The sequence below is a fragment of the Phyllopteryx taeniolatus genome, chromosome 22 (assembly GCF_024500385.1).
Source record: "Phyllopteryx taeniolatus isolate TA_2022b chromosome 22, UOR_Ptae_1.2, whole genome shotgun sequence".
Lineage (NCBI taxonomy): Eukaryota > Metazoa > Chordata > Actinopteri > Syngnathiformes > Syngnathidae > Phyllopteryx > Phyllopteryx taeniolatus.
The window spans coordinates 368,102-386,280 of record NC_084523.1 but is presented as its reverse complement, the minus strand read 5'-3'; the positions used below and the strand labels follow the sequence as shown (position 1 = coordinate 386,280).

Genomic DNA, 18,179 nt, shown 5'->3' with positions numbered 1-18,179 from the left:
ATTCACTCAGAAGAGAAATTTGAAAACACACACAAGAACCCAGTCTGGTGATAAACCTTTTACCTGTCAGTTTGTGGTCAGAGATTCTCGTAAGAATGGGGTTAAGAAACACAGGTGTGCTGGTGAGAATCGCAGTGATCAAGAAGCTTTCGTTGAAAATGTCAATCTTTAATATCAAAAGTAATGACCATCATATCTCAAATCCATTTTCCCCATTGAAAAGAACTGAAATGCCTTTAAAGTAGCACTAAGCAGGCCCAAAAAAAGCCATGTAAATGTGACACACCATAGAGAAGAGTAATGTTAACAAGCCTGCCAAATTTGAAAGAATAAAACAAATCGCTAAGTATCTGAAATCAGGTTTCAAAACTTGAATAATAAGGGCCACCTCTCAGCTTTCAGACGCAGTGGGCGTGTCGAATGGATGCGCCACAAGAAATCAAACATACTGAGGGGGTGCTAGCTTACACCATGTAAAATCACGTTAGGAGGTTCAACTTAAAAAATTAATGATTATGGTTATAATCGTTATTATGGTTCTTATTTCAGCCCAAAAGTCTCCAAAAGGTCTCCGCTCTTCGATTTCAGCACGACTCCTTGGCGACACGGCTAGTCTTCAGGAGACTCTAAGAGACGTCACAAAGACATTTCCTCAGCTAGTGGAGACTTGAGTCGCCATTAGGTCACCAACTAGTCTCGAGGCCAGTGAGATACGGGTCTTGGGATTCCTTTAAGATGAACTCATTGGGATGTGTCAGCCTACCAACCGCAGCTGGATCATTTGGGTTCAGAAGTATGACTGGCATTATCTGCAGTTTGAATAAACTTTTACTATATCAGAATCTCACCCAGCTTTCAAATGAGACACCATATGAAAAATCCGATTGACAAAAACAGGAATAATTTTGGTTCAAAATTTCTTCCAGTATCATTTTCATTGCCAACAGATGGTTTACTTTTGAAGTCATCACTGATTTTGATTGGCTCCCATTGCCACCAAATCAAAATCTTGTTGAGTTTTTCACCTGTTTCACACTCTACACTATCCCACCTTTCAAATGACACCTGCTATAAAAAATAATTCATTCATTTTCCATATCGCTTGTCCTCACAAGGGTCGCGGGTATGCTGGAGCCTAGCCCAGCTAACTCTGGGCGAGAGGCGGGGTACACCTTGAACTGGTCGCCAGCCAATCGCAGGGCACATATAAACAACCATTCACACTCACATTCATACCTATGGACCATTTAGCATCTTCAACTACCCTACCATGCATGTTTTTGGGATGTAGGAGGAAACTGGAGTACCCAGAGAAAATCCACGCAGGCACGAGGAGAACATGCAAACTCCACACAGGCAAGACTGGATTTGAACCCAGGTCCTCAGAACTGTGAGGCCGATGTGCTAACCAGTCGTCCATCGCGCTGCCCAATTCCCAATTCCTCTTCAATAAATCATTCACCGCAAACTTCTCTGCCTCTGTTTGCTTCTGGGTCCAGTCACAACAGATACTTTCGTGTCGTGACAGAATACTCTGGCCATCATGGACCCAGCAACCCCGGAGGCGCTAAGACAAGCACTCACTCTCCAAGGTGCCCATATAGGAAGACAGGACAAAGGTCTCCAGGAACTCATGGAATCATTAACCACTGTCACGCAACAAGTTTCCGTCCTTTCTTCCAAAATGCAGACCGACCCCCTCCCGTAAGTACTCCTTCCGAGCCCGCAGCCTCCAATCCATTCCGCCTCCCGTACAAAGAGCCTCGTGTTCCTCTGCCCGAGCCCTACTCCGGGGACCGAGGTGCATGCAGTCAATTTCTCCTCAAATGCTCCCTGGTATTCAGTCTACAACCGTTAAGCAACCCCACCGGACAATCGAAAGTAGCTTACGTAACTAACCTCCTACACGGAAATGCAGCAAAATGGGTAACCGCGTTATGGCTCAGCTCTTCCCCGGTACTCGCGTCATTCACTGCCTTTTCTGCTGAACTCAAGTTTTTGATCACCCAGTTCAGGGCAGGGAGGCCACCTGATGCCTCCTTACGCTTACTCAAGGCTCTAGCTCTGTAGCCTCGTACTCAATAGAATTCAGGATACTTATTCAGACTTCATGGCATTCCGATGGACATTGTCTTAGACCGTGGTCCACAGTTCTCCTCCCAGGTCTGGAAGGAGTTCTGCAAGGCGGTGGGTGCAGCAGCCAGTCTGTCTTCTTCATTGCTCTTCCTTTCTGAAACACAACTAATAAAATATTATTCCATTTAATATCATGATTTCATTATGACTTACTAAATTTGGCTTGTGTGCATGGAGGACTTACTATTACTACGAATGCTCATCTTAATAAACACACTTATGACTTAATGACTTACACAAGTTATGACTTAACGTGACTGTTTTGTGTAATGCCCCCTTTCGAGAAAAACTATTTATCTATTTATTTTGTTGTTGTCCGGTTAGACTGTTAGTTCAAGCAGAAAGGAGGATCTGTATCCCGGAACAGTTTTACTGCGTCACAGTGGACTTTTTAAGCTGCCGTTGTGGTTTCTTTGTACAACCCCAATTCCAATGAAGTTAGGACGTTGTGTTAAACATAAATAAAAACAGAATACAATGATTTGTAAATCATGTTCAACCTATATTTCATTGAATACACTACAAAGACAAGATATTTAATGTTCAAACTGATAAACTTTATTGTTTTTAGCAAATAATCATTAACTTAGAATTTTATGGCTGCAACACGTTCCAAAAAAGCTGGGACAGGGTCATGTTTACCACTGTGTTACGTCACCTTTTCTTTTAACAACACTCAATAAACATTTAGGAACTGAGGACACTAATTGTTGAAGCCCTGTAGGTGAAATTCTTTCCCATTCTTGCTTGATGTACAACTGGAGCTGTTCAACAGTTCGGGGTCTCCGTTGTCGAATTTTACGCTTCATAATACGCCACACATTTTCAATGGGAGGCAGGTCTGGACTGCATGCAGGCCAGTCTAGTCTACACACTCTTATACTACGAAGCCACGCTGTTGTAACACGTGCAGAATGTGGTTTGGCATCGTCTTGCTGAAATAAGCAGGGGCGTCCATGAAAAAGACGTTGCTTGGATGGCAGCATATGTTTCTCCAAAACCTGTATGTACCTTTCAGCATTAATGGTGCCTTCACAGATGTGTAAGTTACCCAGCCATTGGCACTAACACAACCCCATTACATCACAGATGCTGGCTTTTGAACTTTGCGTCCATAACAGTCCGGATGGTTCTTTTCCTCTTTGGCCCGGAGGACACGACGGCCACAATTTCCAAAAACAATATGAAATGTGGACTCAGAACACTTTTCCACTTTGCTTTGTATAGTAGAGTTTCAAGTTGCACTTCCGGATGTAGCGCCGAACTGTATTTACTGACATTGGTTTTCTGAAGTGTTCCTGAGCCCATGTGGTGATATCCTTTACACATTGATGTCAGTTTTTGATGCAGAACTGCCTGAGGGATCGAAGGTCACGGGCATTCAATGTTGCTTTTCGGCCTTGCCGCTTACATGCAGTGATTTCTCCAGATTCTCTGAACCTTTTGATGTTATTATGGAACATAGATGATGAAATCCCTAAATTCCTTGCAATTGTACGTTGAGGAACATTGTCCTTAAACTGTTTGACTATTTTCTCACGCACTTGTTCACAAAGACGTGAACCTCGCCCCATCTTTGCTTGTGAATGACTGAGCAATTCAGGGAAGCTCCTTTTACACCCAATCATGGCACCCACCTGTCCCAGCTTTTTTGGAACATGTTGCAGCCATAAAATTTCATGTTCAGGAGTATTTTCTAAAAACAATAAAGTTTATCAGTTTGAACATTAAATATCTTGCCAATCAAAATCAGTGATGAACTCAGAAGTGAACAATCTGTTGGCAATGAAAATGATATTGGGACATTTTGAACCAAACTAATTCAAATTCTTGCCAATCTGATTTTTCTTGGCGGCAGAGTGGATGACTGGTTACCACATCTGCCTCACAGTTCTGAGGACCCGGTTTCAAATGCGACCTCCCACATCCCAAAAACATGCATAGTAGGGTAGTTGAAGACTCTAAATTGCCCAAAGGTATGAATGTGAGTGTGAATGGTTGTTTGTTTATATGTGCCCTGCGATTGACTGGCGACCAGTTCAGGGTGTACCCAGCCTCTCGCCCAGAGTTAGCTGGGATAGGCTCCAGCAGACCCGCGACCCTAGTGAGGATAAGCGAAATGGAAAATTAATGAAGGATTTTTCACAACAGGTGTCATTTGAAAGGTGGGATACTGTAGAGTGTGAAACAGGTGAAAAGCTCAACATGATTTTGAGGCAATGAGAGCTAGTCAAAATCAGTGATGACCTCAAAAGTGAACCATCTGTTGGTAATGAAAATGATACTCAGACATTTTGAACCAAAATTATTAATTTTTTTGTCAAGCAGATTTTTCATACGGGGTGCCAGCTTTCAACTGGGTGAAAGAGTTCATTTCTAATGATCATTGCATGTAGAGACACAAATCTAACATTTACGAGGCAGATTCTGATATAGTAACAGTTTATTCAAACTGCAGATAATGCCAGTCATACTTCTAAAGCACATTGCCCCAAACCCTAATGATCCAGCTGCGGTTGAGAGGCTGACACATCGCAATGAGTTCATCTTAAAGGAATCCCAAGACCTGTATCTCCCTGGTCTTGAGACTAGTTGGTGACCTAATGGCGACGTAAGTCTCCGCTAGCTGTGGAAATGTCTTTGTGGCTCTTAAGAGACTCCTGGAGACTAGCCGTGTCGCCAAGGAGTCGTACTGAAATCGAACAGCGGAGGCCTTTTGGAGACTTTTGGGCTGAAATAAGAGCCAGCAGGAACTGAATTGGAATCACTTGTAATTGAATTTCTACACTTGAATAATTGCATTCAAAAACTGAATTTGAAAAACATAATTTGAACTTGTATTCTTTAATTAGAAGCATTCCTTTAAAAAACTGAATCTGAACAGTATAATTTGAAGTTGAATTTAATAGTTTGGAACTGAAGTCCAATTACAATAACTGAACATCAACACCACCAGCGGACTCTGCAGTGCTCTTTTTATGACGGATATATTTGGAAACTTTCACCAGAGACAACATGGCTTCGTGGGTAACTTGATGCAAGTGAATGGGGCAGTGCCGACTGTCGAACTCCCCGGGCTTCCTCCTACCGTCCTGATGTCGTCAGGCGCCGTTTTCAGCTGTGTCATCATATCATTAACAACCAACCATGACCATAGTAACCATTATAACCATAACCATTAAATTTTGAAGTTGAGCCTCCTAACGTGATTTTACATCGTACAAGCCATCACCCCATCAGTATGTTTGATTCCTTTTGGCGCATCCATTCAACACGCCCACAGCGTCGGAGAGCTGAGAGGTGGCCCTTATAATTCAATATTATATATAAACCTGATTTTATATACTGAGCGATTTGTTTTATTCATGCAAATTGGGCAGGCTTGTGAACATTACTCTTCTCTGTGGTGTGTCAAATTTACATGCCATTTTTTTGGGCCTGCTTAGTGCTACTTTAAAGGCATTTCAGTTCTTTTCAATGGGGAAAAATGGATTTGAGATACAAATAAATTGAGATACTCTCACTCTTTGAAGAAATGTATTTGATTATGGATCACACTTTACAGTTTACCACGAAAAGTCAATGCTTCTTTTCGGTCTAGTTCAATCAATCATTCATTTTACTTTATATGGACATCACTAAATTATTGGACAAGGCATGCCTTAATTTGTGGATTTTGGCACCACATTTATCGTTAGGAGATTTTTAGAAAACACAAAGACAATGTGAAAAAAAAAATTTGGTAGGTAAAATATACAAATATAGATTTTTTTCTGTAAATCTGTATGATAGTCATTACTTTTAATATTAAACATTGACATTTTCAATGAAAGCTTCTTGATCACTGCGATTCTCACCAGCACACTTGTGTTTCTTCGCCCAATCTTTAGTAGAGAATCTTTGACCACAAACTGAACAGGCAAAAGGTTTATCACCAGTGTGTCTTCTCATGTGTTGTTTGCTCTTACAAGCAAAGGTTTTCCGACACTGAGAACATTTCCATCGTTTGTTCACAGTGTGACTTGTTACATCACCTACAGACTTTTTAATCATCATTATCTTCATCAGTGTGAGGAGTGTGATGTCATGTCATCACGATCTGATCTCTGCTTGTGATACTCCACAGTACCGCAGCTTTTCCACATAGGCCTTGTTGCTTGGGCCATTTTTTTTTTTTTGCTTTATGTTACGAGCATTTTGTTTTTGGAGGGTTTCCAGTGGATTAAAGACATTTCCATTCTTTTTAATCGGGGAAATGGATTTGATATACAAGAAAATTGAGTCACCCTCGCTGTTTAAAGGAGTGTATTTTATTAACGATTACAGTTTACCACCAAAAGTCAAAGTTTCTTTACAGTCTTATTTCAATCAATCATTCACTTATTTGATATTGACATAACTAAAACATCGGACAAAACATGCATTGCTCAAAGAAAGTATGGGTCTTCAAGGTCCATATTTCACAAACAAGTTCATTTTATGTATTGTTTGTTTGTAAGAAAATAAAACTGGTCGTCATTTCAAATAACAATACATTTTGGAGCAATTGGTAAAGAACTAATTCCCTTTCGAATGCCTCTTTTTCATCGCCAAAATCAAAAATTGAAAAGCACTGGCATACCTGATGTGGGAAAAGGAATGTACCATACTATCAAGTGGCAGTAATTAGTCAACTTTTAAGGAAATAAAAACATAAATAAAAATACAATTTGCTTGAGTTTCCAAACACCACTTTGTTCAAGTTGGTATTATATCTTTTGTTGCTGTCCTATATCATTGCATCACATGAACACCTTTTACCCCAAAATTATGTTCAATCACTAATTTAATGTGCTGAAAAATCACAAATTTATGAGGGTGTCATCATTAAAATTATACAAACATGGCGGGCGAGTCCCACATCCTTGCAGGCCTCATGCATGAACCCAATAAAAGTGGCTTAATATCCAAAAACTGTTAACAATCATCACCAAAGTTTACACGGACATCTCTACTCATGGCAGCTTCAACCTCTGAAAATATTACAACAATCAGCCCAATATTTTAGATTTTATGGATCAGGTAAGCTCAAATCAGATCAGCTGCAGTTTCAGGACAGGATACCATCATGGGTCATCTGACGTTAAGACAGCCAGCCAAAGTCCACATCTTTCACACAATGCCGTCTACAGAAACGCCTTTGTGATCTATACATACATTTACACATATAGTGGGGCAAAAAAGTATTTAGTCATCCACCAATTCTGCAAGTTCTCCCACTTAAAAAGATGAGAGGCTTATAATTTTCATCATAGGTATACCTCACCTATGAGAGACAAAATGAGGAAAAAGGAGAAGAAAAAAAAAATCAGCTTTTTAAAGAATTTATTGGCAAATTATGGTGGAAAATATGTATTTGGTCACTGCCAACCAAGCAAGATTTCTGGCTCTCACAGACCTGTAACAACTTCTTTAAGAGGCTCCTCTGTCCTCCACTTGTTACCTGTATTCATGGCACCTATTTGAACTCGTTATCAGTAAAAAAGACACCTGTCCACAACCTGAAACAGTCACACTCCAAGCTCCACTACGACCAAGACCAAAGTGCTGTCAAAGGACACCAGAAACAAAATTGTAGACCTGAACCAGGGCGGGAAGACTGAATCTGCAATAGGTAAGCAGCTTTGTGTGAAGAAATCCACTGTGGGAGCAATTATTTGAAAATGGAAGACATACAAGACCACTGATAACCTCCTACTGCTTAAGCCAGTACATGTCCAGGCCCGTCTGACATTTGCTAGAGAGCATTTGGATGATCCAGAAGAGGATTGGGGGAATGTCATATGGTCAGATGAAACCAAAATAGAACTTTTTGGTAAAAACGCAACTTGTCGTGTTCGGAGGAAAAAGAATGCTGAGTTGCATCCAAAGAACACCATACCTACTGTGAAGCACGGGGGTGGACACATCATGCTTTAGACATGTTTTTCTGTAAAAGGACCAGGACAACTGATCCGTCCGTGTAAAGGAAAAAATTAATGTGGCCATGTATTGAGTGAAAACCAACTTCCACCAGCAATGGCATTGAAGATGAAACGTGGCTGGGTCTTTCTGCATGACAATGATCCTAAACACACCGCCCGGGCAATGAAGGAGTGGCTTCGGAAGAAGCATTTCCAAGTCCTGTAGTGGCCTAGCCAGTCTCCAGATCTCAACCCCATAGAAAATCTTTTGGAGGGAGTTCAAAAGTATGTTCAAACGACAGCCCCAAAACATCACTGCTCTCGGGGAGATCTGCATGGAGGAATGGGCCAAAATACCAGCAACAGTGTTTGAAAACTTACAGAAAATGTTTGACCTCTGTCATTGCCAACAAAGGGTATTGAGATGAACTTTTGTTATTGACCAAATATTTATTTTCCACCATAATTTGCTAATAAATTATTTAAAAAGACAATCTGACTTTCTGGAGATTTTTTAACTCTCATTTTATCTCTCATAGGGGAGGTATACCTATGATGAAAATTACAGGCCTCTCTCCTACTTAAATACTTTTTTGCCCCACTGTATACTATACATTTGTGGTGCCATCAATTCAAAATTGAGCCGACGTATGAGGAAATAAATCTGCAAGATTTACTTTATGTAGGATGACATCGTTATCTTTTCTCAAGGAGGCATTTGAATTTCACTATCACTATTTTTACTCATTATTATCTAAAAAAAATACACCCAGACTTTCAATGTGCAAAAATTACACCATGGAAAACAGAGGTTCAATGAGGAAATGTAATTGGCTCCTGCTCGTTATCTGTCAGGCTGTGACATGTCCAAAATGTGGGCGGGCAAAAATCTGCCTGAAAATCAAATATTTTATCAGTAAATGATTCTAAAATGACAACAGTGTATTTTGGAGGTCTTTGTTTCTGTAGACATTTTTGAGTCCAGCACTATGGAATAAGTGCCCATGTTCTCACCTTTAACTAGTCCCTTGAAATGATTTTGGCACCAGTGTTAATTCTAAACACTCACGGGGCTTTTAGAACCTATTTGGACAAGAATAGTGTAGAACAGTTGGTACCCATAATACAAGAATTTAGATTTTTGTAAGTCAGTAGCAATTACATTTTAGATTAAACGTACATTTTCACTAAAAGCTTCTTGATCACTGTTATTCTCACCAGCACACTTGTGTGTATTAGCCTGATACTTATAAGAGCATCTTTGGCCACAAACTGAGCAGGAAAAAGGTTTCTCACCACTGTGGCCTCTTGCGTGTATTTTTAAACTTCTCTTTTCAGAGAATTTTTGACCACAAATTGAGCAGGAATAAGGTTTTTCACCAGTGTGGGTTCTTGCGTGTTTATTTAAATCTGACTTCGCCGTGAATCTTTTACCACAAACTGAGCAGGAAAAAGGTTTCTCTCCAGTGTGTGTTCTGGTGTGTATTTCTAAGTTTGCCTTTTTAGAGAATCTTTGACCACAATCTGAGCAGGAAAAAGGTTTCTCACCGGTGTGGAATCTTGTGTGTATTTTTAAGCTTCCCTTCACAGAGAACCTTTGACCACAAATTGAGCAGGAAAAAGGTTTCTCACCAGTGTGCAATCTTGTGTGTGTTTTTAAGCTTCCCTTCACAGAGAATCTTTGACCACAAAGTGAGCAGGAAAAAGGTTTCTCACCAGTGTGTGTTCTCCTGTGTTGTTTCAAACTACTCTTATTAGCAAATGTTTTCCCACACTGAGAACATTTCCATCGATTGTTGTCAGTTTGAAATGTCATATCAACTTCAGACTGTCCATCATCAGTGTGAGTAGAGTGCGACATCATGTCGTCACTATCTGATAGTGGCGCTAAGAGGCCGTCAACTTGTGATCCTCCACAGTGGTCTCCATCACCTTCTGTTGTCATGTGTTGACTTGAGCTGCTGCCTGGAGGCTCCGTCCCTCTGCTCTCCTCACCTTGACCTTCATCTTCACTCTTTAAAGGAACACCAGTTGATGGAAACTTGGCGATATCCTCCTCCTCTTCCTGTTTGATGTGGGGGTGTGCTTCTGCCTCCTCTTTTTTCATCAAAATGGGTTCCTCTTCCTTTTTTATGTGGACCACTTCGTCCTCCACTTCCTCTTTAATGTGAGGGGGCTCTGGCTCTTGCCGCTTAGTACGAAGATCTTCAATGATGTCTGCAAGACAAGAAGACAAACACATGGTTTGGTAAATCTTTTCTCATGTTGTGACTGTGTATTATGCAGGGATCTCGTTTGTGGTGCGTACCGCGTCTCAAACGCACATGAATTAGGCTTGTTGTTATTGAACATGGGAAATGTCTGTTGGTACACACACATCTTCACAGAATCTGATATAAGATGTGACACAGTCCATATATTCATCTCGGCTGCCAGTTTCAAAGACACTTCAATCTGTGCAGTCTAAACAGTCTTGAAGTTGAAACTTTGCTTCATAACTCCACTTCCTCACTGTTTTCACCACAGGCTTCGCACATTCAAGTTTTTCCTGTATGTTGGAATTAAGTGAATTAAGCATTAATCAGACGAGCTCAGAGCTGCACGGGAGATAGCACGGTATGCGTCGTCATTTAGTGTGGTATAGCAGTGGTCTAGATTGTTGTTTTCCCTGGTAGGACAGTCAACGTGCTGCTTGTATTTAGTGAGTTCATGGTTGAATTTAGCTTTGTTAAAGTCCCTAAGAATAATGAGGGGTGAATCTGGGTGCTTTTCTTCAAGTTCGTTGACTTGTTCAGCGAGAGATAGCAGTGCGACATTCCTTTTAGCTTGAGGAGACGAATATGAATGAAGCAAACTCGCCTACGGCGAGTGGAATCGCTTCCAGTTCAAAAACAGCGACTCCAAGTTCAGGCTACAGTATGTGTTAGCCCTGTGATGTCGTCGTTGATATAGAAGCATATCGCGCCGCCTTTTGTTTTCTCCGATAACTCTGTGACGCAGTATGCCCGGCGTAGTTGGAACCCCAGAAGCATTACGCCGCCATCTGGGATGCGTTCACGAAGCCATGGCTCCGTGAAGCACAGGGCGGCGGAACGTCCAAAGTCTTTACTGGTCTTTGTGAGAAGATGGAGCTCGTCCATTTCTTTGTGTAGGGAGCGTAGATTTGTGAGGTGAATCGACGGGACCGGCATTCAGAATCCTCTCTTACGGAGCTTGACCTGCACTCCACCTCGCTTACCTCTGTGGCGTCGCCTTCGCCTCCATGCGCCATAGACCGCGGCTGCCCTAACTCAGAGGAAAAAACTTGTGCAAATTTGTGAAAGTTGGTGAAAGAAAGTCCGGAGTGGACTCCCTAATGTTTAGCCCATCCCTTGTGTAAGTGAGTCGCGTAATGTCTCCAAAGATGAACGAAAAACACAAAAACATAGACAAGAGAGCACGGAATCGAGGAGACCACACAGTTAGGCCCCATCTCGTGTTGTTTTATACATTTGACCAAAAAAATGTTGAGAAAACGGTTCAGCAACTGAAACCATCAAGGAGCTGTCGTGATTCATTCCCATCTTAATTTTTCAAAACTTGCAAAGTCTGTGCTAGCTGATTTGCAGCAAATAATCATTTGCTCACTTCGGTCAGTTGAGTTTCCTCAAGCTTTTAAAGTAGTTGCCAGTAAGCCTTTTCTAAAAAATCGAACACTGGACGCTTCCATGTTAGCGAGCTATAGACCCATCACAAATCTCCATTTCATAACCAAATTGTTGAGAAAGTTATTTTTAATCAACTCAATTTCTTGAACTTAAATTGACTAAAATTAAAAATTTTAAATCAGGTTTCCAAACTCTTCACAGTACAGAATCTGCTCTTATCGAAGTTCTAAATGTTATAAGGTTGAATACTGACTCGGGAAAGGTGTCAATTCTGGTCGTGTTGGATCTCAGTGCGGTTTTTTGATACGGTAGATCATAATATACTGCTGAACGGGTTGGAAACGTGGGTAAGACTAAATGGAACAGTCCTCAAATGGTTCAGGTCCTACCTGGAGGAATGGAGTTATTTTGTAATCATTGGTAGTCTTGAATCTCATTGAATGGAAATGATCTATGGGGCCCCTCAAGGGTCAGTTCTTGGACCCTTCCTGTTCAGCCTGTTTATGCTATGGTCAAATTCTTCAGAACCCTCATGTTGACTATCATAGCTATACTGATAGACAGCTATATCTAGCAGTGTCTCCAGATGACTACAGTTCAATTGAGGTGTTGTGTCACTGTCTAAAACATAACTGGATGAGCCAAAACTTTCTTCAGTTAAACTGCAACAAAACAGATAATTTTTTGGAAATAAAGAAAAAGAGGATTGCCATTAGTAAATAGCTAGAGTAACCCTCTTTAAAAACCAAAGACCAAGTCTGAAACCTTGGTGTACTGATAGATTGCGACCTGAGTTTCAACAGTCATATCAAATCAATTACTAAAACTGCATTCGACCATCTGAAGACTACTACTATCCAGAGTAAACACTTGCATATCCCAGCAGACCAGGAGAAGCTCATCCATGCTTTTATCTCAAGTAGACTTGACTATTGTAATGGTCTTCTGACTGGACTCCCCCAAAAGAGCATTTAACAGCTGCAGCTCATTCAGAATGCTGCAGCTGACCAGAACAAAGAGGTCAGCGCATATTACTCCAATTCTAAAGTCTCTACACTGGCTCCCAGTCAGCTTTAGAATAGATTTTAAAGTTCTGCTACTGGTCTATAAATCACTAAATGGTTTAGGTCCTGAATAGATGAAAGAAATGCTCATGGAATATAAACCCAGTAGGACTCTTGAGATCTACAGACTCATGTCAAATAGTGGAGCACAGTGTTTAAAGCAAACGTGGTGAAGCAGCATTTTGCTGTTTTAATGCACACAAATGGAATAAATGCTAATGGATGTGACGTGAGCCCCAAGTGTGAATGTTTTTAAGCGATATTTCTTGCACTGTACACGCTGTTTTAATTGTATTTTATTTTCTCTTTGTTTTAAATGTTTATAAGCTGATTTAATTTCTTTGTGTTTAAATGCTTTTAAATCATGTAAAGCACACTAACTTACCTTGTGTATGAAACGCACTAAATAAATTTGCTTTGCTTGCTCTATTTTCTTTCATATTATACAAAGATAACTATCCGCTGTGACTGAAATATTAGCAAAACAACTTGAATATCAAAAATATCTATGTTTGGCCTCTGAGACAAACACAGTTTGTCTATGTCGAGTTCCCGTACTACATCCACTGCAGATCTACTTTCCAAATTAGTACTGAGTTGAAGTCTCGACTGAGTACATCCATCACTATTTTACAGCACTAAAACATCATTCATCAAATTGTCGTATCCGGGTAAACTTGTCTCAATGCATTTTGAATCTTCCCAAGCCTGTTTAGCCGAGCTTAGCTTGATAGCTGCAAACAAAGAGACACATTTGTTAGCAACAGATCGCTAAGCAAAGCTCAAGTGTGAGTATAAAGTGTTGTGATTGCTGTGTGAAATGTGTAACAACTACGACAGCAAAGTACGTAGAGGTACTTTAAGTACCAAAAGTGAAGAACGAGCGACGTCAACTACTGGACGCAGTACTTTTCAGGACTGTCGTCTGTACTTTTGCCTATATGACAAGCCAACAGACACGGCAAAGACTTTCTGTCCGGCGTGCTATAAAGCTACTCAACCGAGGGGCACACAATAATATAGAGGAATACTGCATACTATGTAAAAGCTTGTGTCGTGTCACTGAAACATATATAAATATATAATATAATAATAATAATAATTATTATTATATATAATATATATTATATATAATAATATAATAATAATATAGTCATGCTCAAAAAATGTTATATATTTCCAGCCATGACTATGAATTTGTTTTCCCCATGAGCATGCTTGTTATATTTTATTCATGACTATGTTTCTACCAACAAGTGAGGATGCTGGAGCAAGTAAATTATGGATTTATGGGCTGCACAAACATACCAGTCTGTTCCGACCTCCTGATCGCTTTGGCGTGTCACTCTTCCTGAAGCGGAGTAATTTGAAACGCTCTGTCGGACGTTGTATCAAAACACCAGTGTCACATGAACAATGACGTTTGAAGCGGCGAACGTGATTGCTGTTTCGCTTCGCGCTTCATTCCTTCAAAATATTTCGAAGCTTTTCCTCTGCTCATGGCGTTTCAACGCATATTCAGCCAATGACAGCTTGACAAGTTTGACAGATTTGAGTGGTTTGGCATCATACTAGCTATATAAGAAGCATCATTATGCTTCAAAATGGAGTTGTGAGGAGAGAGAGATTTGGAGCGTGAGAGTATTTTGGCAAATCAACCATAAAAGTCCCAAAATGACAAACCATTATCTTTAAAGGTTTTCCTTAAACACCCCCCCCCCCCTCCCCCCCCACACACACACCATGATCGTTTGCAAAGTAGGAAGGATCTCTAATCCTGTTACAGACTTCTAGTAGATTTAAATAAAGCTCAATACTTTAAATAAAGTCTTAACCAACATTTAACCACATTTAACATTGAATATAATTTGCATTTATTCTTTGGTTTAATCTGGAATGTGTTTTAGAGTATGGGGGAAAGCACCTGCATATTTTATTGAATGAACAAAACACTTGAATATCCATACAGACCTTTCTGAACTTTTATTGCCGCCATGGGAAACAGTGCCAGTGCTTCAGTCGTGCGATTTTTAGCCTTGTCGCGTGTCTTTTGACGTCATTTATGATCACTGGACTTTGTCAAATCAAACGCGACCGGATACACTCGTTACCACGGCCACGACAACAACAATGGATATCGGGCGTGTATTGTCAACTATTGTCCATCCATCCCTTTTCTACCGTTTATCCGAGGTCGGGTCGCAGGGGCAGTAGCTTTACCAGGAACGGCCAGACTTCCCTCTCCCCAGCCAGTTCATCCAGCTCTTCCGGGGGGATCCCGAGGCGTTCCCAGGCCAGCCGAAGGACGTAGTCTCTCCAGCGTGTCCTGGGTCGTCCCCAGGGTCTCCTCCTGGTGGGACGTGCCCAGAACACCTCACTAGGGAGGCGTCCGGGAGGCATCCGAATCAGATGCCCCAGCCACCTCATCTGGCTCCTCTCGATGTGGAGGAGAAGTGACTCTACTCTGAGATCCTCCCGGATGACCGAGCTTCTCACCCTCTCTCTAAGGGAGAGCCTGGACACCCTGCGGAGGAAACTCATTTCGGCCGCTTTTATCCTGGATCTTGTTCTTTCGGTCACGACCCACAGCTCGTAACCATAGGTGAGGTTAAGAATGTAGATCGACCGATAAATCGAGACTTACTGGCGGATATGCGGACCAAACTCTGACTCCGCTCGTACAGGGACCGAACAGCCCATATAAGGGGGTTCGGTACCCCATACTCCCAAAGTACCCCCCACAGGACCCCCCGAGAGACACGGTTGAACGCCTTCTCCAAGTCCACACAACACATGTAGACTGGATGGCCGAACTCCCATACACCCTTGAGGACCCTGCCACGGGTGTAGAGCTGGTCCACTGTTCCACGGCCAGGACGAAAACCACACTGCTCCTCCTGAATCTGAGATTCAACTTCCCGATGGACCCTCCTCCCCAGCACCCCTGAATAGACCTTAGCAGGGAGGCTGAGGAGTGTGATCCCCCTGTAGTTGTAACACACCCTCCGGTCCCCCTTCTTAAAAAGTGGGACCACCACCCCAGTCTGTCAATCCAGAGGCACTGTCCCCGATGTCCACGCGATGTTGCAGAGGCGTGTCAACCAGGACAGCCCTACAACATCCAGAACCTTGAGGAACTCCGGGAGAATCTCATCCACCCCCGGGGCCTTGCCACCAAGGAGCTTTTTAACCACCTCGGTGACCTCAACCCCAGAGATAGGAGAGCCCTCCTCAGAGAACCCAGACTCTACTCCCTCATGGGAAGCCGTGTCGGTGGAATTGAGGAGGTCTTCGAAGTATTCTCCCCACCGGCTCACAACGTCCCGAGTCGAGGTCAGCAGCGCCCCATCCCCAGTATACACAATGTCGATGGTGCACTGCTTCCCCCTCCTGAGACGCCGGATGGTGGACCAGAATTTCCTCTAAGCCGTCTGGAAGTCTCTCTCTATGGCCACACCGAACTCCTCCCATGCCCGAGTTCTTGCTTCAGCGACCACCAAAGCTGCCTTCCGCTTGGCCATCCGGTACCCATCAGCTGTCTCAGGAGTCCGACATGCCAAAAAAGCCCGATAGGACTCCTTCTTCAGCTTGACGCCATCCCTCACTGTTGGTGTCCACCAACGGGTTCGGGGATTGCCGCCACGACAGGCACCGACCACCTTACGGCCACAGCTCCGGTCGGCCGCCTCAGCAATGGAGGCGCGGAACATGGTCCACTCGGACTCGATGTCCCCCGCCTCCCCCGGAACATGAGCAAAGTTCTGTCGGAGGTGGGATTGAAATTCCTTCTGACAGGGGATTCCGCCAGAAGTTCCCAGCAGACCCTCACAATACGTTTGGGCCTGCCACGTCGGACCGGCATCTTCCCCCACCATCGGAGCCAACTCACCACCAGGTGGTGATCAGTTGACAGCCCCGCCCCTCTCTTTACCAGAGTGTCAAAGACATGTGGCCGGAGGTCCGATGAGACGACCAGAAAGTCGATCATCGAACTGCGACCTAGGGTGTCCTGGTGCCAAGTGCACGTGTGGACACCCTTACACTTGAACATGGTGTTTGTTATGGACAATCCGTGATGAGCACAGAAGTCCAATAAAAGAACACCGCTCGGGTTCTGATCGGAGGGGGGGGCAGGGAGCGTTCCTCCCAATCACGCCCTTCCATTGAAGTCCCCCAGCAGAACGATGGAGTCCCCAGCGGGAGCGCTCTCCAGCACCCCCTCCAAGGACTCCAAAAAGGGTGGGTACTCTGAACTGCTGTTTGGTGCATAGGCACAAACAACAGTCAGGACCCGTCCCCCCACCCGAAGGCGGAGGGTGGCTACCCTCTCGTCCACCGGGGTGAACCCCAACGTACAGGCGCCGAGCCGGGGGGGCAATAAGTATACCCACACCTGCTCGGCGCCTCTCACCGTGGGCAACTCCAGAGTGGAAGAGAGTCCAACCCCTCTCGAGAGGACTGGTACCAGAGCACAAGCTCTGGGTAGAGACAAGTCCGACTATATCTAGTCGGAACTTCTCGACCTCACACACCAGCTCGGGCTCCTTCCCTGCCAGAGGTGACATTCCACGTCACTAGAGCCAGCTTCTGTAGCCTGGGATCGGATCACCAAGGTCCCCGCTTTCGGCCACCGCCCAGCTCGCACTGCACCCAACCCCTATGGCCCCTCCCACAGATGGTGAGCCCATGGGAAGGGGGACCATCGTTACCCTTTCGGGCTTTGCCCAGCCGGGCCCCATGGGTGCAGGCCCGGCTACCAGGCGGTCGCCTTCGAGCCCCACCTCCGGGCCTGGCTCCAGAGGGGGGCCCCGGTGACCCGCGTCCGGGCAAGGGAAACCTGAATCCATTTATTGTACTCGTCATAGGGATTTTTGGAGCCGCGCTTTGTCTGGTCCCTCACCTAGGACCTGTTTGCTATGGGTGACCCTGCCAGGGGCATAAAGCCCCAGAAAACTTAGCTCCTAGGATCATTGGGACACACAAACCCCTCCACCACGATAAGGTGACGGCTCAAGGAGGGGGTCAACTATTGTTATGGTCAAAAACCATAACAATTGGTCAACTATTGTTATGGTCAAAAAAGAACAAAAATGGTGGTGGTGGTCAACGGTGCTCGGGAGAAGACGTTCATTCAAGGTTTGCTTGAGCTATGTTCACATACCTTTAATACAATACAGCTCACAAGCAGCCAACAAAACGTTATGTAGCCTAGCAAGCTACTGCTAGCACCAACGGGTATACGTAAACATGCCAGCGTTATGTTGAATTGTACTCTAAAGTTTTGTGTGTGTGAAGTAATTTAATTACAATAATTTAAATACAGTAAGGTAGCACCCATTATTTCTGTCATGTAATGTTGGTTTGACCTGACTGATGAGAATACATGACCT

General features: G+C 43.3%; 1 protein-coding gene across 2 annotated transcripts in view; it reads right to left on the bottom strand.

The window, feature by feature from the left end:
- Positions 1-6,407: 6,407 nt before the first annotated feature.
- LOC133472159 (zinc finger protein 771-like) overlaps positions 6,408-18,179 on the bottom strand; it is a 13,296-nt gene continuing 1,524 nt past the window's right edge. Inside the window, exons 1-2 of one of the 2 annotated variants that reach the window (XM_061762596.1) lie at positions 10,403-13,831; positions 6,408-10,295 (exon numbers count right to left, since the gene is read on the bottom strand). In XM_061762596.1, the coding sequence (XP_061618580.1) occupies positions 9,244-10,295; positions 10,403-10,502 (1,152 nt within the window). In that variant the 5' untranslated portion in view covers positions 10,503-13,831 and the 3' untranslated portion in view covers positions 6,408-9,243. Of the gene's footprint in view, positions 10,296-10,402; positions 13,832-18,179 lie in introns of those variants that run through there. The other variant, XM_061762595.1, reaches the window with a different exon arrangement.